This window comes from Pantherophis guttatus, chromosome 2 (assembly GCF_059756535.1).
Source record: "Pantherophis guttatus breed Tessera chromosome 2, ASM5975653v1, whole genome shotgun sequence".
NCBI lineage: Eukaryota > Metazoa > Chordata > Lepidosauria > Squamata > Colubridae > Pantherophis > Pantherophis guttatus.
Window position 1 is genome coordinate 222,338,801 of NC_142064.1, and position 27,668 is coordinate 222,366,468.

General features: G+C 42.4%; 1 protein-coding gene across 1 annotated transcript in view; it reads left to right on the top strand.

Moving 5' to 3' along the window:
• The first annotated feature begins 3,533 nt into the window (after positions 1–3,533).
• CELSR3 (cadherin EGF LAG seven-pass G-type receptor 3) overlaps positions 3,534–27,668 on the top strand; it is a 151,561-nt gene continuing 127,426 nt past the window's right edge. The window contains exon 1 of the mRNA XM_087885169.1: positions 3,534–7,652. Within this exon, the coding sequence (XP_087741295.1) occupies positions 3,545–7,652 (4,108 nt within the window). The 5' untranslated portion in view covers positions 3,534–3,544. The remainder of the gene's footprint in view (positions 7,653–27,668) is intronic.

Here is a 27,668-nt window from a genome sequence, read left to right on the forward strand (position 1 = left end):
TCTCCTCTCCTCTCCTCTCCTCTCTTCTCTTCCCTCCCCCCTCTCTCCTACATAGTGATGCCCCTGAAGACCACTTAGAAGCTTCATCTCATTGAGAATACAATGGCATAAGCAGTTTTGGGCATGTTATGGTATGCCCACAAAATACCTGTGCTTTGTGAACTACACTGGTTACTAACAGGCTTCCAAAGTGCAATTCAAATGCTGTGTCACCTGTAAAGCGTCTCATAACATTCAGTCTTGTTACACGGGGGACCATCTTCCTCCTATAATGTCTACCCATCCCGTAATATCTGACAGAGTTGGCATGTTTCAAGTGCTGTCTATTAAAGCAATTCATCTGATGGGGCCCAGGAGGTAGGCTTTTTCTAGCACTGAATAGCATTCCCCCAGAAATCCGAAGAGTGTGGACCCTCTCTCTCTCTTTTAGATAATTGTTAGGGCCTGGACCTTTCTTTAGCCATTGGGCCAAGGTTGTGGGTTGATTTTGCTGTTTGTGGCTGGTATTGTTTCATTGTATCTGTTGTCTTTTTCTATGAGCATCTTTTCCTTTTTGTGGTTTTAGTTTCTGGACTGATTATTTATGATTTTAATATGACTATTGCCCAGAGTCATTCTGAGTAGTCTACAAAATGTGATAGATTGATTTTAATTAGTCTGCTTTAAATCTAGCCAAATTATGCTCGTATCTGCAGGACTATTTCCATACTGCACAGGCATCTTTTTATTTTATTTTTTTAACCACCTTTTCTAAAAGCAGCACTATAAACTCCTCCCTCCTCCCCTTTGCTTCTCATTGTTCCTTTTCCTAAGTCTCAGCTCCTGATGCAAAAACAATGTAATGTAGAATTGTACTTTAATTCTTTAATGGGAACTAAAATTATTTGCCACTGTAACCCAAAATAAGCTTTGATACACCCATAGTCTACAGCTCATGACTAGGAAGCATCCATTTTCATTTTATTCTACTGAATATTTCCTTGTAGGTTTATTCTTCACCATCTTCTTATGTCCGCCTTTCTAGTTACTTCTTCCTCTGCCTTAACACCAGCCTTGTTATCTCCTCTAGGCTAAATTTGAATACCCTTGACATCTTTTAGATGTCACTTAATACTAGATCCCCCCCACACACACAAACAAAGACCCTTGACAACTAAATACTTTCATGTTTAGGATCCCCTTCATCTCTGAGTTTACATGGGTTGAGCTCTTTTCCTTCTGTTGGATGAATAGGTGATGTAGCTAGAGATGTACCAGATAAAGGAGGAATTTCTATATGTGCTGGACCTCCAATATCTTCCACAATTCCTGCCTCTTTCCCAGCCTCAGAAAAAAAAAATCATTACAGAAATATTACTAGGACTGCCAGATTTCGGCTGCAAAAATCCAGACAATTCTGAAGAAATCTAAAACTTCCTTTGCTATCATGCGGTAGCCATTAAGACTTTTTCAACCTGCAACAGGTAACCCTAATATTGAAAACAAACAAGAAAGGGGGAAAAAAACCATACAATTAACTCAAAGCAGAAGCAAAGGTGATCATGTCAGCCTTCTATGTGTTACTTGCATGCTTTCTATTATCTTATATGTATTTTGCAGATATGGAGAAACCTAATTCTGTTAGAAGAGTTGCAGCCTGATTCTGTCTTCCTTTGAAGCAGGTGTCACAATATTTCTAAGGATGTTAAGTGGTAGTAGCTCACGCACAATACTGGTAGCAAATTGTGAATGAACTTAGTATCCAGCGTTCTGGAAAAAAAACTTGAGTGTTTTACAGAGGAGAGACAGCTTAACAACTACAGAACTTGTCAAAGAGAAGTTGCTGTTTGAGGTTTCTAACAATCAAAGTCACATTAAGTTGCCCATTCTATTCTTTCCATGTTTTATACTGCCTTAATGATTTTGCTTCATTTAATCAACATTATTAATAATGAGTCATATCAAGTCCACTTTGCTTTCAGTACACTGATTCCCTGATCAAATCCTAGAACCTGTCTTAACTATTGCTAGTAGAACGCACAATAAAACAGAACCAAATGAAGCACTTGCTGTCTTTGCAGGATGTATCATCCAAGAGCATGGCTATAATTGTTGGACCATACTTAAAGTGCTTTGTCTGCTGTCAGAATATTAGCACCTTAGAACATGTTAGACTATGCAAGCATTGAAAGTTATTTCAAAAAAACAGTTTAGACTTTGCCCAAGTGTGGATATTGCACCTTTCCTACTACAGTAGCCTGTCATTTTTCAGGCTTTTGTGTGAAGCAGAAAAGAAATGTTTGTTTTAATGAAACAAATAATTAAAACAGTGCTTCTCCAGTGCAATCCTTAAAACCATCATCTTCTTCGTCATCCCTTTTTTTAGGCTCATGTGGAAACTCATGTGGAAACAAAAGATGTAGGTATTTCTATAAATAGAAAACATAATCACATCTATTCTTTTCTAACAATTAGCACTATAACACCTACATAAGGTAACGATTGTATATTCTACAACAGGAGTAAGAACCTCTCAACTGAGTCCTTACAGGAGCACTGATGATGTTACCTAGTTGGATAATAGAAACGTCTGCAAGAAAACAACCAAGCTCAGAGAGCACCAAGGAGCCCACAGTTCAACCCTTTCCTTCTATGAATCCTTACACTTACTAATTTAATTTACTATATAAGGTTCCGTTCCTTTTGCCCACATGTAAATGTATTAAAGAAAAGGGGACTCTCTTTAACCTGACAAGGTGTGCATAATAAATAAACTGAGGAATAAATAGCGCTAAAGCAGCTTTGCTCCGTTAGGTTTCCTCCAGAGGAGTAAAGTCAACCATGAGTGGCTGCGGATTCTGGTACCTGTGCTACCACCACAGCTGGAAGGGGGCGTGCCCTTGACGCCTGGGCAGAAGAGGCTCTCTAGGACACGCCCATGCGACCAAACACCCTCCTGGATGATCGCACACCCTTCCTCTACCGATTCGCCGTCAACTGCCTGATTGGATCCCGGAGTTCTAAATCAACACGTTGGACAGCTCCCTCCACGGTCGAACGCCCCTATTGAATCCAGACGCGATCCCCTCGTAATCTCTAACCCCCCCCTCCCCAACGGATCTTAGTGGCCTTTCCATCCACATCCCTTCGCGCCAGTCTTAGCGAGACGATCGCGACCCTCTCCCTCCCAGCCCCTCCCCCCACCACCCAACCTGCCCACAGTGAAGATGGCGGAGGGGTTTGCTTCACCCGTCTACGCTATACGGGTGGGCGCTACCACGGCAGGGCGACAAGAGGGGGGGGTAGCAGGGAGGGCGGAACGGACCATCGGGGCAGCCGGGAGCCATGTTGAGGCTGCGGGAGGAGGCGATGCTGTTGCCTCCGCCGTCGCCACGGAGCGGTGAGAGCCACGGGAAAAGCAGCGCCGCCGCTTCCAGATAAATGGTGGCGGCGGCGGCGGCAGCCGAACCTGGCAAGGCGGCAGAGCCCGAGGCGAGGCGGGGCCGGGGGAGCAGCGCCAGGCCAGGGCAGCCGGGCAGGGGGGCGGGGAAAGGGCCGAGGGACCATGGCTGAACCGCCGCCTCAACCTCCGGGACCAAACCAGCGCCGTCCTCGCCAGGATCGCCGCCTGGAGCTGGTGCTGCTGCTGCTGCTCCTCCCTTTGTTTCGCTTCAGCTTGGGGAAGCCGGCGGGCAGAGGGGGCTTGGGCTGCATCCACCGGGCGAAGCCGGAGAAGCCGAGCGGTGGTTGGCCGGGCTGCGCTCTCTTCGGGGAACTAAAGGAAACCTCGCCGTCCGCCAGGCTCCGGGAGGACGATCCGTGCTGCGCGGGCTCCCTCTCGCAATCCCTGGCGGGGCAAGGGAAGAAGAACAGCAGCTTTTCTCGTGGTGGATCCCTGACCCCGCCTTGGGAAAAAAGGACGATCCGCTGCCCGGTTGGCACCCTGGGAGAGCCGGGCAGCCGGGCTTCCCCTTGCTTGTGGATTATAAATGCTTCCGCACTTCTTCCGGATCCCCCGAGTCCGGCAAGGCTCGGAGAAAGCCGTGCGCGGACTACCTGGGGATGCCTCGCGAGGCTCGCTGTGGTTGGGGTGGATTCCGCGCAGAGGGGCGTCTACTCAAGCCCTTCCAATCAACGCCCTAGGAGGGGCTGGAGCCAGCCGGACAATGGGGTGTCCAATTGGATGAAGGCTCCCTCTAAAAATCGCCGGGATCCGACCCGTTTTAACAGGACTCCAGCCTGTCTCCGGCGGGTCCACCTGTGTACAAAGCCATCTCGCCGCCTTCAGAACTGCACCGACCGCTCCTTGCTGAGGAGCTCCGAGCGCTCGGCCACCCGAGCTAGGAGAAAAGGCGGCAGTCCCCCCATGCCTTCGTGGTTCCCGATTATGCGACTGGCTTCCTTTTCCCGCCCGGGAGCCCGTTCGCCTTTCTGCAGGTGGTTCACCCTGCTGACCTGCCTTCAGCTCTGCCTGGGGCAACCGGTGCCCCGTGGAATTCCCCGCAGCTGCTGCGCCGGCGAGTGCTGTGGGAGCAGCCCAGAGCGATGCTGCCTTTGTACTTGGACCAGAGAAGGCTGGGCGAGAGCTGTTTCGGCGGTTTCAGCAGCTTGGACAGCTCCCTGTGCTTCCCTGGGAGCCAATCCGAGCGTAGACTGGAGAAGGCGCGAGCTCCTCTTTTCTTTCCGTCCACTCGACTCTACCAAAGGCTGTTTACAAACTCTTTGTTTTGAGGTGAATTTTAGGAGTCCGTCCATCCCGGAATTCTTTCCCTCCCTGCCCTTAAAAGCCACTCATCCAGCTCTGCAGAGTGAAATAACCTATTCCACGTGCGCCAAGAAAAGGAGGCGAAGAGAAAAGGCGCCTCTGCCCTTGCTGAGGGTTCGGAGGGCAGCCAATCGTCACCCCCTCTTCCCTCAGTATAATTACCAAGTCCAGGTGGCTGAAAACCAGCCTTCAGGCACACCGGTGATAACGGTGGCAGCCCAAGACTCTGATTCGGGGGATGCTGGGCGGCTGGTCTATTCCATGGATGCTCTGATGAACAGCAGGTCTCTGGAACTCTTCAGCATTGATTCCCAAAATGGCCTCATTAGTACCACTGAAGTTTTGGATAGGGAAAATATGGACCTACACTACTTCCGAGTGACTGCTATAGATCATGGGGTTCCCCGTCTCTCTGCCACCACCATGGTTGCAATCACAGTTGCAGACAGAAATGACCATAATCCAGTATTTGAGCAGAGTGAGTACAGAGAGACGATCCGGGAAAATGTAGAAGAAGGCTATCCCATTTTGCAGCTGAGGGCCACCGATGTGGACTCTCCACCCAATGCCCATATCCGATATCGATTTGTCAACGAACAAGCCGCTCACTCTGTCTTTGAGATAGATTCACGGTCAGGGTTGATCACTACAAGTGGGCAAGTAGATAGGGAGAAAATGGAGAAGTATTCTTTGGTGGTGGAGTCAAATGATCAAGGTAAGGAGCCCGGCCCTCTATCCTCCACAGTTAGAGTGTATATAACAGTTCTTGATGAAAATGACAATGTCCCACAATTTAGTGAAAAGCGCTATATAGTCCAGGTAAGAGAAGATATAAGGCCCCATTCAGAAATTTTAAGGGTCACCGCCACTGATTTAGACAAAGACAACAATGCTTTAGTTCATTATAACATCATCAGTGGTAATAGTAGGGGCCAGTTTTCAATTGACAGTGTGACTGGGGAAATACAGGTGGTAGCTTCTTTGGATTTTGAAGTTGAGCGAGAATATGCCTTGAGGATCCGTGCCCAGGATGCAGGACGTCCTCCTTTGTCCAATAACACAGGCATGGTTAGCATCCAAGTAGTGGACATTAACGATCATGCTCCTATCTTTGTCAGCACCCCCTTTCAAATATCTGTCTTGGAAAATGCCCCTTTGGGCCATTCAGTAATCCACATCCAGGCCGTGGATGCAGATTATGGAGAGAACTCGCGCATTGACTACAAGCTCGCTGGCGTCGCTTCAGATACTCCCTTTGTAGTGAACAGTGCCACAGGCTGGATTACTGTGAGTGGCCCTTTGGATCGAGAGACTGTGCAGCACTACTTTTTTGGGGTAGAAGCCCGGGACCACGGCTCTCCCTCTTTATCTGCTTCTGCCAGTGTCACCATTACTGTCATGGATGTAAATGATAATCGGCCCGAATTTACCCAGAAAGAATATCTCATTCGCCTCAATGAAGACGCTGCGGTGGGGACTAGTGTTCTTAGTGTAACAGCAATTGACCGGGATGTGAATAGTGCCATCAGCTATCAGATAACAGGTGGGAACACACGGAACCGTTTTGCTATCAGTACTCAAGGTGGAGTGGGATTAATCACCCTCTCTTTGCCCCTGGATTACAAACAAGAGAGGCGGTTTGTGCTAACAGTGACAGCCTCTGACCGGACCCTGCATGACAACTGCCATGTTCACATCAACATTACGGATGCCAACACTCACAGGCCGGTGTTCCAGAGCGCCCATTATTCAGTAAGCGTTAATGAGGACCGTCCAATTGGTAGCACAGTGGTAGTGATCAGTGCCACAGATGATGATGTTGGAGAAAATGCCAGGATTACCTACTACTTGGAAGACAATATCCCCCAGTTTCGGATTGATGCAAACACGGGTGCCATCACCTTGCAGGCAGAGCTGGATTATGAGGACCAGGTCACCTACACCCTGGCCATTACAGCAAAAGATAATGGGATCCCCCAGAAAGCAGACACCACCTATGTAGAAATCATGGTGAACGATGTCAATGATAATGCCCCTCAGTTTGTGAGTGCTCACTACCAAGGTGTCATCTCTGAGGACAGTCCTCCCTTCACAAGTGTGCTTCAGATCTCTGCCACTGACAGGGATGCCCACGCCAATGGACGTGTGCAGTATACATTCCAGAATGGAGAGGATGGCGATGGGGATTTCATTATTGAGCCCACCTCTGGGATTATTAGAACCATCCGCAGGTTGGACCGGGAAAGCATTCCAGTTTACGAACTTACGGCCTATGCCGTGGACAGGGGAATGCCTCCCCAAAGAACCCCTGTCCACATTCAAGTGTCAGTGCAAGATATTAATGACAACGCTCCGGTCTTTCCGGCTGAGGAGTTTGAAATCTTTGTGAAGGAAAATAGCATTGTGGGTTCTGTCGTGGCCCAGATCACAGCTCTGGATCCAGATGAAGGACCCAATGCCCAGATTATGTACCAAATTGTGGAAGGCAATATCCCTGAAATCTTCCAGATGGACATATTTTCGGGTGAGCTCACTGCCCTCATTGATTTGGATTATGAGACCAAGCCTGAGTATGTCATTGTGGTTCAGGCCACTTCCGCCCCCCTTGTCAGCAGAGCTACAGTCCACATCAAACTCATTGACCAGAATGACAACAGTCCCGTTCTGAAAAATTTCCAGATCCTCTTTAACAATTATATCTCCAACAAATCGAACACTTTTCCTTCTGGTGTGATAGGGAAGATCCCTGCCTATGACCCAGATGTGTCTGATAGACTGTTTTACACCTTTGAACGAGGAAATGAACTGCACTTGTTAATTGTCAACCAGACTAGTGGGGAACTCAGACTCAGCCGTAAATTGGACAACAATCGTCCCTTAGTGGCCTCCATGTTGGTGACTGTCACAGGTAAAGATGATTTTCATTTTTTTCAATATATTGCATCAAAGTTGGATTTCCTTGAATTATATATATAAAAAAATTAAACAGTTGTTTGCTTTTGCTAAATCTATGGAAGCCAGAGATAGGAGAAAACAAGTGAGTATAGAGACTTCGATAGTTAATTATATTAGCAGATCTTTTATTTATTTTCTCCTAGTTTCCTTTAGGGTGTAATAGCCCAGTGGGCACCAAAAAGCAAGATTTGATTGCTTCCTGTTATCTCATGGCAGACTCATTTCATAATATATTAGATGGAGCCAAGTTCCTGCCCTGAAGAGTTTACAGTCTAAATTAGATTAAAGTGCACACAAAGGAAGGGAGAAAGGATGTAAATTGATAAGTTAAACCTGCCTGCTGCACAGAAAATGGAGATGCTGCCTGCTTCATTTCTCTGTTTCTTTTCATGCTGTAGCAAGGGTAGTCTAACCAAATATGGACCCTTGGAAAGTTATAATGATCCTCTATGGCTTTTGAGTTAGAGGAAGCATAAGTTAGCAACAAGTGATGAAACTGGGAGTTTGTCTGACTGCAGCTTTCTCTGCCTACCAGATAATTGGAACTCGGGAAAAGGCAAAAAGAATTACTCTGAGGGGGAAAAAGTATTAATAAGCACAGTGTTTTTTGAGCTAAAATTGCCATTTTGGATTATGTTTCCCTATTTTGCCTCTGGGCTAGCCAATAACATGAAGGTGAGCAGAGTTTCACATCGATAGCGGCAGATTGATGTAATTTGCCTGGTACTTAAACATTCTTTGTCTGGATGGGAAGAAACCTTGATAGATTTGAAAACTTGCAATTAGTTCTTCAATGTTCTCTCTCTCTCTCTCTCTCTCTCTCTCTCTCTCTCACACACACACACACACACACACACACACACACACACACACAGAGGCTTGAAGTATTTGGGTGGCATGAAGGGATTTATCAATTTAAAACCATTTACAACTTGCTTTTTCTCTTCAAGGAAATTAATGCAATGTATTCCAAAGATCACACTCTGCACATTTATTGCCACTTATTTGGGGGGTTTGCCTGAACAGTTCTGAGGTTCTTATGTTCAGGTGAACCCCTAAATACATTGCTTAAGTGACAATAAATGTGCAGGACATGATTTGGAGAATGCATTGCATTAAATTCCTTAAAGAGAAAGGCTCAGCCCCAAAACATAAATTCATAATGAAGATAATGTCTCAGCTTGGACAGTTTCTTTCCCCTAATAAACAGCAGGAGTCACAGATCTGACTTAAGGAGCAAAGATTCTTGGGACATAGGACATAACTTCTAGGCACATTTATATCTCCAGTGCATTTCCTTTTAAGAATGAAGTGCTGGATATACTGTATCTGCTAAATGCATCTAAAGCTTCTGTATCAGGTGCATTTTTCAAAAGCCATTGTCTTTTATTTTATTTATCTTATCTTCCAAAAAAGCAAGATAATTTGACCCCCCCACCTCCTCCGGATGACTGATTGGATATTGCTTTGGCTATCTCGTGGATTCAGCTAGTGAGCCAAATGCTTGAATTATCACTCTTCTATACTGCAAGAAGGAAGCAGTTTCTACCATTAGGTATCTTAGCAGATTTAGCCCAGGCCTCAAGCAAGGTTTGGCTCTTTGCTTATATTTAATTAAAGTAGCCCTTTTTGATTAAATAATGTGATGGATCTGATTACCATGTCATGTCAATATTTATGTCTTGGCCATAATCATTTCTTTGTCCTCTCTGCTCAGTCTCACTATTCATCTGCTTCTATTTCACCTTACATACAAAATAATCATTTGTTGGTTGGTCATTTGCCTTGTCCGTTTTTTCTAAAATCTATTTAGAAAATTCTTGTAAATTCCAACAAATTATCGGGGTTTGTGGGGATATGCTGATAGAAACTCATATTATCGTTACAATACATGAGTTCTGCATTTATGTAAATACATATATCTCTGTAAAATTCCCCTACCTTGGAAATAGCTGTTACAACCATTTCTTACTTTAAGTCAGAAGTTTACACCGGTAGCCAAATACAGTCAAACAAAATGTATACTGTACAAGGCTAAGAATAGGATTCTAACTAGCCTTCCAGTTCTAAGCTCTTCCTATAAGGCCACCACTCTATTATGGTCACAAGATGTAGGGAAGTCCTATCCTGCTTACCTTCTGGAAGGCTATTAAGACCCAGCCTATTCATTAAGCATTGGGCTAGGATGGAGGATGAGTCCAACATTTGCGTTCTTCAGGTAGTGCTGTGGTACCTCGTGCTTTGTAAAAGTTTAAATGTTGCATTTTTAATTGGCACTCAGCGTGTTAGCCACGCTGAGATGTTTTATAGAATGTGGGTGGAACTGTCACTTTAACAATAAATAAGTGGCAAGTTTTACAACTGATCCCTAATGAAGTAATTAAAAAAAAAAGATCCTTGGGTAGAAAGCATGTACAGGAAGGTCCTCTTGAAGGAGAAAGAGGAGAGAAGGTTGCATCTATATCTCACAGACTTAGTTACTCAGCTGTGTCTAGGGAGGCTTGCATTATTCATGGCTGTCTCCACATCCTAGTTAACTGTCTCCTTTTTCTTCCTGCCATGAGATTAATAAGGGGAAATGGATGGGAAAAGGCAACCCCTGTTTCCTTCCGAAGATAGGGACAGGACAGGCGGACATGTTCAGGGCAGTCAACTCAGGCTCAATGTTCGATTAGGGTTCCTCAGGGGTTAATTGTAACTGCAGGGTAGTGCAATATTATATTCATGCCCCCAGAGGGAGGGGGGAGGAGGGAGAGGCATGCAAGCTGATGATTGGAGAACTACATTGACCTTTCCAGGAGCCTGCCAGGGTGCACTCAAGTAAACTCAACCTCCGAATGCACTTAAGCCTTGCACAAAAGCAGGAAGAAATCACATTTTCAGGCTTTGCATTAAATTCACTCAGAACAACACATGAGGACGTTATCATTTTTCCAGTGTGAAAATGAGGAAAGAAAAGCTTAAGCTCGGGAAGGCAACAAGCATGGAAAGAGAATTAGGCAAAGAAACCACCCCTAGGGCTATGAATAGGGGAGGGGCAGGGAAGGGAGGGGCAGCCCTGTGCCTCTGATTGGGTTTGATAGTTATTCGGGATGTTTCGGCCCTTCCGTTGGAGAACAACTGATTTCTTGCAGATTTTTATATCTTATTATTGCTATGTTTTCAATTCAGTTGTCTACGGAGCAGCTCCTGTTCCAATTTGATACAGTGAACCAAGGATCAACCTAATGGTTGAAATCAATTAACAATTAGTCAGGTCTTAGAAAGGAAGGAAAGGGATAGTTTGTGAAATGGATCTTAATGGGTAGAAATCCTAGCTTTGCTGTATTACTCAATTATGCATGACAGTCTTAGACTGCAACAGAAATACATTTCTTTGCTTGCAAAACAGGATGCAGTCAAATTTTTGTTTTAAAAAGGCAATACTGATATTAGAATGTAGGTAGGTTTCATTCCAGTGAAGGGATTTTTTTTTTTTATCCCTTCATTAATTCTAGCCTCTGGGCATGCTTTGGACATGTGGCATCAATTTCACCCTGGTGCCCAGCTAAAATTACTGTGGTTAGCAGCTAATATGGATATCGATCTATTTCACAAGAGTGGTGTCAATTAAACTCCATTCTGCTTCTGATGTCATCTAGCTAGCTGGGTCAAGTAAAGTTGGAAGGCTGATTCCGATTCTTGGGCCAAATCCGGTTCCTGTTTAACTAATACAGCTACTATGTAAGATGTGAAGAAACTCTGTTTCCTTTGCATCTGCCTGGCTTTGGCAGATATCTCTAGTGATTAAGAAAATTGCTTGAGGAGCCTATGGCCTAAGGCTCAAACTTGTAGTCCCAGATAAATCTTCCCAGCAGAGATTTTTGGTGTCTTAAAAACTATTGAATATTCTGCAATGCAAAAATTATATTCACATATACGTACAAACAAACTTCTATATAAAGGGAAGATTCATGTAAGTGTTAAAAGTAAGGAGAAAATAACTATAATGGAGAAAACATAAATGGGAACAATTAAAATAAAAGTAAATATATGTTTTCAATTACAGTGATCATTCAACATTAATAAATTTCCAGTCACTGATAGTTAATATATGTGATGGAATTAAAAATAATTGTTATTCCATGCAAATGACGGAATGGAACTTTTTAGTAAGTATAAATTTGGCAGGTTTTTGCTAGATTCACCTTCAAAATTCCTTTGAAAGGGATGGCCCTTTTAAGTTCATTGATCGAATGATGTTGCAATTTCTGATGTCAGAATTATGTACAATTATTATTTTGTATTGAGAATGCTGTTTATTTCTCCTATGTAGAATAATAAAAAGCACAAATAGCAATTCTGTAGTATAGTAGTTGAATTGCTACTAGAGAGATCCAGGTTCAAATTTACTCTCAGCCAAGGAAACCATCAGGTGACTTTGGGGCAGTTTCTCTCTCTCAGCCCAACCTACTCCCAGGGGAGAAAATGAAAGAGGGAATGCTGTGTGTGCTATCTTGAGCTCCTGAATGATAGGCAGGATGTATATTTAAGAAATAAATCAATAAATTGATGATATATAACATTGAAAGATGAATGCTTGATATTGTGGCTGACCTTATTCAATCCTTTAATGGTTTAGGCTGGGTAGTTGGGTTGGGTAGAGGTTGGGATAGAGTTGATTTCGGGTTCTGTTACAAAGTCCATGTCCTCTATTGATAATTCAGTGTCATCCCTTGTTGTCAATTCTGGGCAGCATCTTCAGATTGGGAAGCTGTCTGAAAAATAGAACAGGCAGCCCAACCAAGGCTTGTGACAGGAAAGCAACTCTTACTAGGATCATGGATGACATGTAGGAATGTATTATTTCCCCTGGGGATTTTAGATGACAAGAAGTGGTGTTTTGTTCCTTTTTCCTATAACCATTCTATAAAATATTACTCATAGGTACATGATATATATCTTGTTGATCCATCCTTCGACATTGTAGGCCTTGGATGTGAAATCCTTCATTTTTAGGTCTCTGATGAGTCAGAAGAGATGCAATTGTATCACAGCCTCTGACTAAGCAGACGGTGATATATTATGGTATATTCTGAATAGAAACCAGAAGCAAAAAGTTGTAGGCTTCTGGTTACAGGTGGTACTTATACTGGTTCCTGATAGCACAAGAGTTACAATGCTTACCAGCTAGATAACTGGTCTAAAGTGGATCGAAATATATGTCTCAAAAAAAACCTATAATCCAAAATAAAAATACCTAAAGATGTATTTGGCCTGCCAAATATAGGATAAGTTTTTTTGGAAGTTAATATATGTTAATCAGTGGTCGGTTTCAAATTTTTTTACTACTGGTTCTGTGGGCGTGGCTTGGTGGGCGTAGCATGGTGTAGTGGGCATGACATGGTGTGGTGGGTGTGTCTTGGGGGCGTAGCAGGGTAAGGATACTGTAAAATCTCCATTCCCACCCCACTCCAGGGGAAGGATACTGTAAAATCTCCATTTCCTCCCCACTCCAGGGGAAGGATACTGTAAAATCCCCATTTCCTCCCGATTAGCTGGGACTTGGGAGGCAGAGAATAGATGAGAGCAGGGCCAGTCAGAATTTTTACTACTGGTTCTCCTAACTACTCAAAATTTCCGCCACCGGTTCTCCAGAACTGGTCAGAACCTGTTGAAACCCACCTTGGATGTTAATGTGAATAAATATTTTCCTTGTTCAGATATTGCATCCAGCCAGCAAATCATTCATATAGTCCTTCATGCAAAGGCTAGAAACTAGTTGATCAACTCCTAAGTGGTTGTGGGCACTGAATAAGTCTGGTGGATCACTTGAGTAGTTGCAAGCAATTACAGCATGCCAGCAGCATTCCTCTGCAGCTAGAATTCTCCATTATAGAAGGAAAATATCTCAGAGAGGGGCGATAATTTGCCATTTGAATTTCCACTTATTACAAAGCAGCTGACATTCTCTAAACATCATTAGGTATTTAGATGACCAGCATGTGTTTGCTGTCCTGCCATCAAAAAGCCATATGCATTATTCCACTGAAATCAATCAAAATATTTTAGGCCTGAATTCACTTTCTGCCAGGTATTTTTATAAAGAAGTCTCATCTTTCACATTTGTTCCTTGTAGGATGATCATAGCTCCAGGATGGCTATTTTCAAGGAGATCTAAAAATTACATTTATTTAGGCTAACTGTTTTTATTTATTTATTTATTTATATCTCACCTTCAATATTTTTACAAATAAGACAGAAAACATATCCAACATACTGTACCTTCCTCCTCCTATTTTCCCCACAATAACAACCCCTGTGAATTGAGTTGATGTTTGGTAGTGTTCCCAGATTGAATGTTTTAATCGCTGTGTTTAGGGTTTCAAGGGAGGAAGCACTTTAATTAATTAAATTAATATAACACATTGTGAAAGTATCTATCCTCTAGAGTGCTTCCCTTCTAGAAGGTCCATATTAGGAGTCAATTAGGTGTTTATACTTGCTAAAAATTCATGGTAATAGTGCTGCTTTAACAAGAATTGAGTCTTCTTTGGGGTGAATGAAGTCCAGTGGTCCTGGGTGAACTATAATTTACCAGATTCAATATATGGAAATTTTGGTGGCCCAAAACCAAAATCTCCCCAAATGACTTTTGCAAGAGCCATGGTGGCGCAGTCGTTAGAATGCAGCATTGAATGCAGCATTACCAGCAGTTCCAGTCTCGCTAGCTCAAGGCTGACTCAGCCTTCCATCCTTCCGAGGTCAGTAAAATGAGGACCCAGATTGTTGGGGGCAATATGCTGACTCTGTAAACCACTTAGAGAGGGCTGTAAAGCACTCTCTAATGTATGGTAAGTCTAAAGGCTATTGCTATTGCATGTGAACTGCAGAGAAAGGAACTCATTAGTACAAATATTTGTACAGGATTAAATTCAGTAAACTCTTATCTGCAATTATTTCTGAATGTGTTAGGAAGGTTTGGCACGTGACTGAACTTGTGCTTCATACCTACAATACAGTAAGATATGAATGTAGCCAGGGTTCATCAGTAGTCGAGGACATATTATTGGAGAGAGAAACGAAGGGAAAACATCAGCCTCCTTGTAAGTAAGCCAACAGGTCTTGATTGTAATTGCCAGTGGACTCAGGTCTGGCTAAGCTTAAAGGCTGCTCTACCTAAAAGGCAGGCGTGGGAGTTGGAAAAGAAGGAGGGAAAAGATAGCAGACACCAGAGCACAATGACAAAGACAAACCTGCAGAGGAAACATTGGAAATTCCCTTATCATGCCCTGTATAAACATATTCCCCACTTGTCTATGCTAGCTGGTTGGGACCCAGCTCATTTATCATGCACTAACTACTGTACAATATTGTACAATAAACCTAGTTCCTGTACTGGGATCCCTTATGTGAGGAAAGACATGGGCCAGAGTTTCAACAAGAAGGCATCCACGGTTTTGCTGAGGCTGGGGTGTCTATTCAACCTAGAATTGTAGGGCTGGAAGGAACCTCAGAGGTCTTCTAGTCCAATCCTATGCTCAAGGCAGGAGACCTTACTATCCTGATCTAATCCCAGTCTATTTTTGAAAACCTCCAGTGATGGAGCGTGCATAATTCCAGTAGGCAAGCTATTCCATTGATAAATTGTTCTGTCAAAATCGAATTGAGTCTACTGGTGTGAAGTAGGATATCAAGCCTCAAATTATGCTGCCTGTTATATTTTAAGTTTAAAACTTTTTTCCTTATGTATGCATGGCTTGGATTACTGGCACTCCAAAGAGACTGTTTTGTTTTTAACATCTGACCCTGAATCTTAAGGATATGGGAAGAATAAACTTCAGCTGGTTTTCTACATCTTTAGTGTCAGATGTGTTTGTGTTACACATGAGTTAGCCCTTCCCCTCTCTGACTACAAGGGATTGTGCCACAGAGGGCCGAGATCACTGTACAATACTAACATCTACCCAGAAGCATGCATTATATGAGGCCTTGCTCTCATCCTGATAAGTAGCTACCTTTCTTACTTTTTAATGTATGTATATTTTGAGAGAGAAACTAGATGAACCTGAAACTAGATTGCTTTCCAGGTCAATCAATAGATATGCATATCCCAAGTGCCTCTTCCCAAACACTGTTGGTCAGGATGCTGAAAAGCAATCTATTTCCAACCTGAGCATCATTCTTTGCTAAAGCAAAATGAAGGGAAAAAATGTACCCAAACGACCTCTATGCTATTCCCTGGATTTGCATTAAATGTGCCAGGTGGCCCACTCTAATCAATGACCAGAGGTTCATCTTGATGATTGGATTTGTTTTTTTTTTAAAACAGCTGCTGCAGACACATCACGAAAATAACTAAAATGCTAGTTGGGTATACATCTGATCCTACCCAGTTAATGAAATCATTTTTCATTAACTCAGTGCTGCAAGAGTTGACTAGAGATATCCGAGTGGAGAATAAGCTGGTTGTGTACACTACATGAACTATGTGATAAAATATTAGTTCTCCAAGAAGAGATTCCTTCCTGGGAGAAAAGCAGTCAAAGAGCCACAAAATAGACTTTTCCCCAGCTCTCTAAACCGGGTAGCCCACAAGCCACAGAATATTTGTCTTTCTATTATTCAGAGTGGAAGAGGGATAAGCTAGTTGCACACTGACTATTGTGTGCCAACCCAATTGCTGCTGTCACTTGAAAGCTACATGTGAGGAAATCTCCAGGCTACCAGAAAGTGTGAATATTCACCAGCTCCACCTCTTCATCAATTGCCAGGCACTGCACTTATTCAGAGTAGCTGATTAAAATTACTCCTGGGGGGGGGAGGTTGTTGCTTCCAGACAACGTTGGGCCTTTTGTATGTAGGTTGAAAGATGGGGAGGGGGAAGGGTCGTTCTCTTAACCATCTGCTGCCCTTTAACAGAACAGATTGAGAGTTACTTGAAAGGCTTGAGCTATTGCTAGGATTGCATTGCAAGTATTTAGAAGATATCATAGATACTAAAAAAACATCTTCAAGGAAAGATATCCCCACTGCTCCCTCCCTCTCTCTTAAGGTAAAGGTAAAGGTTCCTCTCACACATACGTGCTAGTCGTTCCCGACTCTAGGGGGCAGTGCTCATCTCCGTTTCAAAGCCGAAGAGCCAGCGCTGTCCTGAGATGTCTCCGTGGTCATGTGGCCGGCATGACTAAACGCCAAAGGCGCATGGAACGCTGTTACCTTCCCACCAAAGGTGGTCCCTATTTTTCTACTTGCACTTTTTATGTGCTTTCAAACTGCTAGGCTGGCAGAAGCTGGGACAAGTAACGGGAGCTCCCCCAGTTACGCGGCACTAGGGATTCAAGCTTGTCACTGAGCCACCATGTCCCATATAGGTCTGTTATACAAACCAATTATCCAGATAGAGAAGTGTAGTTCTCATGTCACATTAGTTTTCAGACTTAAGGAGGATGTTCCAGTCCCTGAATTCCAAAGAAATGTGTTCAGGTATAAAAATTACGGCAAATATATCCCCATTTTGTAAGAATATTTTACAGCCAAGGTGAAATAGGTTGTTCCATATTAGTCCTTTTTTCCTTATTGTATGCCATTTGTTCCCTTCATGAATTTATTGTCTGATTAGGGAAGAAACAGTAAGGAAATGAGAGAGGGGGGGAGCAGTACTCTAGGTGGAGAAACGGTAACTCTGAATATAATGGCCAATACTAAATGAAAGAGAGATTTTGCTGAACAAAACACTTCTAGGTAAATATTAGCTTTTTTGTTATGATACCTTTAAGGATAAAGTTCTTAAAATAAAAATATATTAATAAAGTCATTGTCAAGGTTCTGACTGACAAACCCAACCAAAGTTAGCACGGCCAAGACGATCCAATCTCTTAATGCAAAACATTATTGAATACATCATTTTGGCATGATGTGGGCAAAGCCAGATCTGACCATTTCCCATGCAAACCCACAAAGTCAAAGTTCAGGTTCTCCCTCCTTCCAATTTGATCTGGTCACATTGTCCAATTGAGCCTCCTAGTATTTTATTGCTGTGAGAAAGTGTTTTGGCTCTGATAACCACCTGCCGAAACGTCCTTGGTTCTCAAGGCTGGCATCTTGATGTACGGGACCAAAGTTCTATCTTCCCCTTCCTTCCCCCTATAGGTTGTTGGCAAGCTGAGAAGGGTGCCGAAAATGTTCACGCGTGCTCCTGTTTCGGCACTTGGTGCTGAAAAGGTTAGCCAATACTGCTCTAACCTATCCTTTCCTTTACCATTTTAATTCTTCATTCAGCTGATGACAGAAGAATGAAATCTCAGACATTTTAACAGGCTCTAATATAGAAAGAACCATAGTCTTGCAACTCCAGTACATAATGACTCTTGAACACAAGTAGTGTATTTCAGTGGGAGCTCTTTCTGGTAGATTGTGCCCCATGAACCAAATCTTTTTCTCATTTTAGTAACCCTAGTTGCAGCCAAATGTCACCGTTAGTCATTTGATATTTTTAATAGGATAGGTTTTTTTGGCATGATTGTTATTACAAATCTCTAAGGGGAAAATGCATTTTGCATTGCAATCAACTTAAGAAATAACAGCTGTAGCAGCATTCTTTCCAATGTTCTTCAGTCAAAAAAAGCTACTGTATGTAGGTCTCAGCAAAGCCAGTGCTGATTCTAGGAGACTTCTTGGAACTCCAAAAATATTCAGAACTGTATACCACAGTTGTAATTAATATTTAAAAATATTACCTCCAAATATCTCATCTGCTCTAGATAAAGTTCTTCCCTCTGAACTCTCAATTCATTAATACAAGAAAGAAGAGTAGTGATTGCAATGTCTTGGATGGTTTTGAGAACGCAATTTGCCCTAATCAGGACTAGAAATGTATGGGATCTTTTTAACCTCCACCTTCAGTCAATCTGTCCTATGTTCCACCAACTTAAAGGCCAACTCTCAGAGGCAAGAACAGCATTTTTCCTTAAGTTTGTGATCTCCCATTTGATATGCCCCTTGAATCTGTAAAGCAGAGGTGTCAAACTCAAGGCCCGGGGCCCGGATCCTTCGGTCAATCTGACCATCGCAGCCAAAAACGGAGCTCACAAGGGTTATATGCGGCTCTCCTGAGCTCCGTTTTCGCTGGCAGAGGGTTGCAGGAGACCGTTGCAGCTGAAAACAGAGCTCGGCAGAGTATTCAGGCCACCACAGGTGTCCCCGACACGAGTGAAGTCGAACTGGCCACACCCATCCTGGCCATGCCCACCTCAGCCCTCCGAGGTCAAACACAACCCTGATGCGGCCCTCAATGAAATCAAGTTTGACACCCCTGCTGTAAAGTATTATGGGTTCCTTGAACCCCATGGAAGGTGATCACGGGAGTTTGAGCCTTGGTTTTATGGTTCGTGTTTCTAAGCATTCCAGGAAGGGAATTAAATAGCTCCTTGATCATCAGGCCCTAAATAAAAAAAAAGTGACTATGATGCTTCTGGGTACAACAATTTCAAATTAACTCAATGCCTAATTTTTCATGGGCATATTTATATCAGCTTCTTGATAACAATACTGAAGAGATTTTCACTTGTTGTCTGTTATGCAGAGGTGGTATTGAGCAGGTTCTGACCAGTTCTGGAGAACCAGTAGCGGAAATTTTGAGTAGTTCGGAGAACCAGCAAATACCACCTCTGACTGGCCCTGCCCCCATCTATTCTCTGCCTCCTGAGTCCCAGCTGATCAGGAGGAAATGGTTAATTTGCAGTAACTGTCCCCTGGAGTGGGGAGGGAATGGAGATTTTACAGTATCCTTCCTCTGCCACGCCCACCAAACCACGCCCACAGAACTGGTAGTAAAAAAATTTGAATCTCACCACTGCTTTTATGGTGTGTTTTTTAATTGACCTATCTAGCCTACAACTCTGATATTACTCTTTGGACCTCCAACTAAGCTGACTCTGCTTAGTTTCACAGTCTGAGGCCAGTCAGATGCTACCATTTGCTGAAAATGGTTAATGACTACTTTGCAGTACTTAGTATAGGTAACTTTAAGCAGAGAGTTTTCCAAATGTGCTATTTCTCTGTTTAAACTTAACAAGAGTTTACGTCTGCCAACCTGCTACCCAGTTAAGAATTTTGTTTAATAGCCACACTCTAATGACATGGCAAAGAAAAGGACAAACCTTTTATTGTGCATTTACACAGTTCACTTAACGTGGAGGACTGGATAATCGGTATCTTTGATAATTGTGTTCTTAATCATTTCTTTGAGTAACAACAAAGTCAGGTTTAGAATTCAGACTGACCAAATAATCATATAGCACAAAAAAAAGAGGGTTGACAGCAAACTAAACCAAACTCTAAGCACATTTTCTTTTCTTATTCAAAGAAAGCAGTAATAATGCAGGAATAAATAACCTAGCTAGTATAAGCAAACAAAAATAGATGAAACAACCAGAAATCAGTGGGAGAAGAGCTAAAACTGTAACAGTAAAAACTATAGTCTGCCTCCTTAGAGGGAGGAGAGCTAATGATCACATCAGTTAGCTTTTAATTCTCTCACTGTTGCCACCATGTCTCAGTCTCTCTCTGTCTCTCTCCCTCTTTCTCCCCCTCTCTCTCTCCCTCCCTCACACACGCATGCACACACACACACACTGGCCTCAGTCTCTTCAACACATAAACGCTTCTAGAATACCATGACTTTCAGCAGTCTCTGCACTGATATGGAATACGACATTTAGGACTTATTGTTTCTTCTCCACCTTTTCTGTATAATACAATATTCAGGCTGACCCATATAATAGTAAAAATGCAAATTACAAACTGGACCAAATGTAATACAGATTAAAATAAAACCAAAATCAGAGTCTATTGTTAAAATAATAAAAATAAATAAATTTTTTTGATGAAAGATGTATTTTTTTATCATATTCTTAGAGGAGCCAACATATTTCTTAGGGAGTGCATTTTAAAGCCATACAAAAGAAAAACCATGTTCTGTATAAAAGAGATTTGAGCTTCTGGCAATAGAAGAGTTGCTTCTAGTGACAGGTAGGTAACTAACAAGTTTATAGCAAGAAACATGATCCTAGAGATAATCAAATCAAAGGTCAACAATACCTTAAATTGAGGCCAGAAGGCAACTGGTAGTCAATATAGACCATCTGTGATACCATAATTTCCACAGTCAACAGCCTGGCCGCCATATTTAGCAACTACTACTATTTCGAGACATATTTCACACACCATATAATGTATGTTATAGTAGTCTGGAAGGATGTGTTGTAACCAACACATGGATAACCATTGCTAAGTCTAACAGGAAGGCTCACAGTTCTTGCAGTAGCTATAAATAAGTTGCTTGCCATATTAGCCACATGCAGTATGGCTAGCTCAGGACCAAGAAACACTCCAAATCTGGAAAGCTGTTCCTTCTGAGGAAGTACAGCCCACACACCGTGAGCTTTAACCAAAAATCCAAAATCCACTTTTCCAAAATCCAGCTTTTCCTTTACCTCCATCTTGCCTGAATTTAATTTCATCTTGCTCTTTCTCATCTAGCACATTATTAAATTAGGCAATTTTCAAGAGTACTGATTGCTTCCTTGGAGTTAGAAGGTAGAGAATAACAGAGCCAACTGGCATCAGCATACTGATAGCGCACCATTCAGAAACTCCAAATTACTCTGCCCAGCAGTTTCATTTAGATGTTAAGCAGCAAAGAGGATGACAAGACAGAGTCCTGAGGGATACCAGAGGTAGGTCAACAACCTAAATGTAAAACAGAAGATGCCTTGGACACCTTTTGAGCATCTCCCAACAGGAAGTAGCATATTTATTTATTAATTTACTTATATGGCCACCCATCTCAATTTATTTTGGTTCAGGAGAAGGCTTTTTAAGCTGCTAACTTTAGGTATGCAGGGACACATCCTGCATTCAAGGAGATATCAATCACCTTCCTTAATGTAGCAGAAATGAGCTCTGGTGGGTAAAGCCTGAGCAAGCAAATGATGGCCCCTGATTCTTTCCCTGTACCCCCGTTCCCATCCATAAGATCTACAAGCTGAAAAGAATTAAGATGAACCTGACAAGCAGCTGCCAAGGTTATTTTCCTGTGACCTGACCCAACGCTGGTGTCTAGATTAAGCTGAATCTGATTGATTGATATAAATTGTTCACAGTGAGCTTCCAACTGTTACAGCTCCCTCCTCCAGCATCTTGATGGAAGAGATACTGCACACTATAGAAAAATGTGCTGTATTCTGTGCGGACACAGTGAAGGCAGAGAAGTATCTCTTTTCTCCACACCTACCATGACAGGGTAGGATACTAAGAGGGGCCAATTCCATGTTCAACCCAGTGGAATTCAATTTTTTTTATTACCGGTTCTATGGGCGTGGCGTGGTGTGGCATGGTGTGGCATGGTGGGCGTGGCTTGGTGGGCATTGCAGGGGAAGGATACTGCAAAATCTCCATTCCCGCCCCACTTCAGGGGAAGGATACTGCAAAATCTCCATTCCCACCCCACTCCTGGGGGAAGGATATTGCAAAATCTCCATTCCCACCCCACTCTAGGGCCAGACAGGGGTGGTATTTGCCGGTTCTCCAAACTACTCAAAATTTCCACTACCGGTTCTCCAGAACCTGTCAGAACCTTCTGAATTTCACCCCGGTTCAACCTATCATAAGAGCCTCCTCCCTTTCTATGCTAGCCCTTTGCTTCATCTCTCGTAGCTCCTCGATAAACCAATGTGCAATTGAGCTCTTTTAAAAGGAAAGGAGCCAATAATATCAACAGCCCAGGCCTTCTCTGAAGATCAGCCAAAGCTTTAGCAATATTGTCAGATGATAAGAGAGAAAATTCCCCAAGTGCATTTAGCAAATTGGATTCATTAGATACCATCGGATCATTGGGATGGATCATTTTAACCATTCCTTTACCCTGCAGGGGTTTATAGCAGCTGTCTGTCTACAACAGACTAGGAACAACAGAGTTACAGAATTCCTCCACTTTCACCTCATCATTAGAGGCTTTTTTAAAAAACTTTTTAAAAAATTAAAAAAAAATTTTTGGCCGAAGAAGTTGTAGAAAAAATGCTTTTAAAAGTTTTTTTTTTAAAGCCTCTGATGAGGTAGGCCGGGTAAGCGAGCGGCGACTGGGCCAGGGACCGGTTTGGGGGCGTGGCCAGCCAATGTTATTACCAGTTCTCGGAACTACTACAAATTTTTACTACCGGTTCTTGCGAACCGGTGCGAACTGGGAGCAACCCACCACTGGCTTGGATTTTGCACCTTTAAAGGATAGGAAGTAGTCATGGATGGTTCAGAAAGAATCAGCAAGCAAGAGACATTGGCTGTGAATTCTCTACCACATCAGGTGTTCTCTTCTAAAAGGCTTTGTTCTCCACAGATAGAGGTCTGCACTTATAACACTGTCCCCATGTTTGTGGTGAGCCAACTCAAGTCATCTGGATGCATAAGAAGGACACAGCAATGCCCTTCCCTTTTTAGACACAGAAACCAAGCATTCTGTCAATTGAATCACTTCAATTCTGGTGAAGCATAATGATATTGTATTGAATTCATAGTTTGAAATTTTGAATTTAGCCTAAAAGCTGACAGGACTCCAGGAGAGTGTCCATAAGTGTCATCCTAAATAACACCTGTCATGTTCTGAATCATCTGAAGATTTTAGCAATAGCACTTAGACTTATATACTGCTTCAAAATGCACGAAATCCCAATTTTTAAAATAGAAAATCCTTCTCCCTTTGTGTATTTAAAAAGGAAAATGCACTCTGTGTATCAGGGGTGGGTTCTACTTACCTTTACTACCAGTTCACAATGGGATCGCGTGCTACGCGCAGATTGCTAATGACAACATCCGGGGAGATGGGCGGGGCCTCCTGCCGGTTTTACTACCGGTTCTTGCGAACCGGTCCGAACCGGGGACAATCCACCACTGCTGTGTATGCTCAAAAATTCTTCAATCTGTTTTTCAAATGCTCTGCCATAGGGCCTTTGGTTGAACATTGGTCATTTTGGAATCAAATTCTGGCAAATCCTGGCACAGATCAGGGAAGAATAATGGCTGACTCCATTTCTGTACTCAAACATATGCATATTCCAGCTTTGTCCCTGAGTCAGAAATCCTTTCCATGAAACCAAAAGAGGAAGATGGAAAAGATCAAAGCACATCAGCCTATAGCAGAGAATATCTGTAGCTGAGGGTTGAAATATGGAGTCCTTGATGCTCTCTGAGTTTCCGCACATCAGTCCAGCCTGCTACTAAAGAGATTAGCTCTTGTTTCATTGCACTGATGCTTTTGCTTTCTTTCTGATTCTCCTTCCTCCCCAGCCTTATCTCCTGAGTTCCAGGGTCCCTGGCGTCAGCACCAGAGGATCCTTTTGGATATTTGCAGGGTTGAAATATCACTCTTTAAAGGACAAACAAAAATCAAACAGAAACAACAGTAGCAACAGCAGGGGGCAAAAAAACAGCAGCAATCATTAAATCCATGTGTTCTGTAAACTACAAACACACTAGAGAAATTCAAAGAGCAGGTGTCAGGCCCAGCAGTTGCAAAGAGAAAAGAAGACAATCAGATCTAAGTCAGACAGAGAAGGATGTTCTGTAGCAAGACTTGGTTGCTATGGGGTCAGTGTTTCTTTTCTTTCCTCTCTCTCTTTCTCTTAGAACGAGTTTTCTTTTTCTTAAGAGACCGTTTCCAGTCAGAGCTTGAAAGGGGAGCAACCTTGCTTATTAGGCTTGCCTTGCCCCCCAAGTAATCATTATAGGCTGTTTCTGTCTGCACTAGATCCTTAAATATAGTACAGAGTGGTTTACATCATACCTTGGGCCTAATTTGTTACAGCAGTTCTCACAACTTCCATTGATTTGAAGGCCACCCCCGACTATAGCAGAATCACAGAATCTTAATCAGAAGGGGACTTGAAGCCATCTCCTTTCATGGGACATTATTTAAAGAGTCTCTATTGCCACCCGTAACCTTCAGACGGTATAGCTATCGTGTTGACTGAGGGATTGTGAGAATGTAACCCATCTCCAGTTTGAAGAAAGTGCTTTAGAAAGGTTGTTCTGAAACCGGGAGGACGGTATGTGTGAGTTCTTTCACCCATTGCGGTGTGAAAAATTATTTTGAATTTGTCCAGAGGAACCTCTCTTGCAACTTCAGTCAGGTCTAAAGGGAGCTGTCCAAGATGACAAGCAAAGCATTAATCCCTTTGTGCATTTCCCCAATGGACACAATTGCGTGTTCTGCCTCAAAGTTTAGGTTTTGTCAGCACATCAAGAGAAACTCTTTATCATTCCTTGCCAGTCTGCAGCTCCCATATTTGAGGTAAAGACCCCTCTACATTTGGTCTTTTTCTTCTGGAGATTTTATGAATATGTCTGTGCAGTTTTCTTAGAACCAGTACAGAAGCATTTACTTTAGTTTTTCCCTAACTATAGTGTTTCCTGGAGGTCATTTATCCAAGTTCTAACTAGGCTTAACCTAGTCAGACAAGGTCAGCCTAGAAAACTAAAGGGATTGACCTGCTGTGCTGCCCTGAATATATTCCTCCTTCTACTCTCATAACCCTGGAATTTTTCCAATCACAAATCTATTGAGAAATCAAAGATAGGTGGCAGAACCGAGGACTGCATCTTAAACCATATTTCATTGCTAAGTTTCATCTCTAAAACACAAAGAGAACATAGCTAAGACACATACACTGTTATGATTTCCTAAAGAAATATTACTTTCCAGTGTCTAGTTCAAACCTTTTCCAGAGAGCCAATTTGGTGTTGTGGTTAAAAGTCCTAGCTAGAAGCTGGGAGATGATAAATTCTAGTCCCACCTGCAGCATGAAGCCAGTTGGGTGACTCTCTTTGAGCCTTAAGAAGAAAATATTCTGAAATTGTTGACAAGAAAAGTGCATGGACCACCCACCCCACTTTATTATAGTCAAATCTACACAGAAGCATTGTCTTCAAAAAGGGTGTGGACAATATCTACCATTCATACTTTCCACACCCATTTGATTATTAATCACAATCATTTATTCACTTGTTGGATTCATATCTCATTTTTTGCCCCGGAGTTTCAGGTTAGCATATCTAACATTCCCTCCTCCAATGTTTACTTACCACAACTATCCTAAAAGATAAGTTAGGCTGTGGGAAAATGACTAGCCCAAAGTCACCAGTGAGCTTCTGTGGCAGAAGGATTTTGAACTTGAGTTCCCTGGCCCTAGACTAACATCTAAAAACTAGACCATATTGGCTCTGGTCAATGTTCTACACATTGAGTATGTTGATGTTGCATGTTGAAACAAGGGCATTAACATATTCACTTCATTCATTAGCCCTTAATGTATAACATAGAATAAGATCGTAAATTCTTGCCTAAGATCTTAAGCAAGATCTTCCCTTAGCCAAGATCTTGGCTAAAATTCAGGATAGGGAAGATGACAGAAGAGAGGAGGTCAATAGAGGCAAAAGTAGAAGGTCCCCAACCCCTGGGTTGCAGCCCACTACCAGGCCGCAGCCTGTTCGAAACCAGGCCTTGGGAGAGATGGTCAAGCACGCATGCGTGAAGCTCCACTCATATGAGTGGACAGTGCTTGTGTTCATGCACACAGCTCCATTCACACAAATGGAGTTTCATGTGTGAGCGCCCTGCCGCTTACGCAAGTGGAGCTTCATGTGTGAACACAAGCACCCCCCACTCGTGCACAAAGCTCCATTCATACGAATGGAGGACGCTCACACATGCCACTCGCACAAAAGGAACTGTGCACACGTGTGCCCCTATTCACACACACCCCATGCCGAGCTGGGCCACCAAGCTGGAAGGGCTGTGGACCGCTGCTTTAGAAGGATTTGGATGTAAAAAAACCTCCATTTTGATGACTCACTCTTAGATATGCTAATTTCAGCATAAATGTTTATTAAACTTACACATTTTCTTTGGGCCTTTTCCAGCTGTGCAGTGCTTGATATTCAGAGATTGCTGGAATCAAGGGAAGAGTGCCAGATGCAAAACTCTTAGATTCTGTTGTTCCTATCCATTCATTCGCTCAAATGATTTTCTCAGGTAGCCATATATTCTTCAGCAAAATGGAGGAAAACTATTATTAAAGAATGAAACAAGTGTCCATGTGTATGTGGGTGCGAAGCAGGAAATTTTAATAACATTAATCTTATCTCAGAGACTTAATAAAAATTTCAATCATTGAGTTATTTCTATGCACTACATTTTAAAGAATAAAACGTAGCATGCGTACTAATATGACAAGTTAAAAATATAGCAAATCTTATCATAGGAAAGGTAGCTACCTAAATATCCACCTACAAAACCCTGCCTGCAAAGGAAGGATTGTTAGTTATGCTTTGCTCAGTGTAAGAACCTGGCTAATTAATATAAGGTTGACTTGAGCTATTGCCATTTTTTAGGAATTAGACAAATGCTTTAAAATGTCACACTGTTTTTTTTGTTTTTTGTTTTTTTGCAGTTTATCAATCACAGTTTAAGGAATGCAAGTTTGTTTGTTTGTTATTCTGATTCTTCATTTGTTGCAATTATTGAGAATGTCATTTGCTTCAGAATGTGTGCATAAAAATCACATTTGTCTTGTGGGTCATTTCCCCCAGTTGCCTGCCTTGAATTTATTTTCATTGTTGCCTTAATTCCTTACTTTTATGAAATTCTAATGATGTGCTTTATTTTCCGTCTACCCCTTACTGCAAGAGATTAGGATTTACCATTTGGACAGACTCTATAAAGTACTTGGCTTTATATCTTTCCTGAAATATATCACAATATGTTGAATTAAATGGGTTAAGTGTGTAGATGCAATTTCAGTAGAAATAACTCAATGATTGAAATTTCTATTAAGTCTCTGGGGTAAGATTAATGTTATTAAAATGAATATTACAGGAAGATTAATGTATATTTTAAGAGGGATTCCATTGCTAATCCCCATTAGATATTTTACACAGA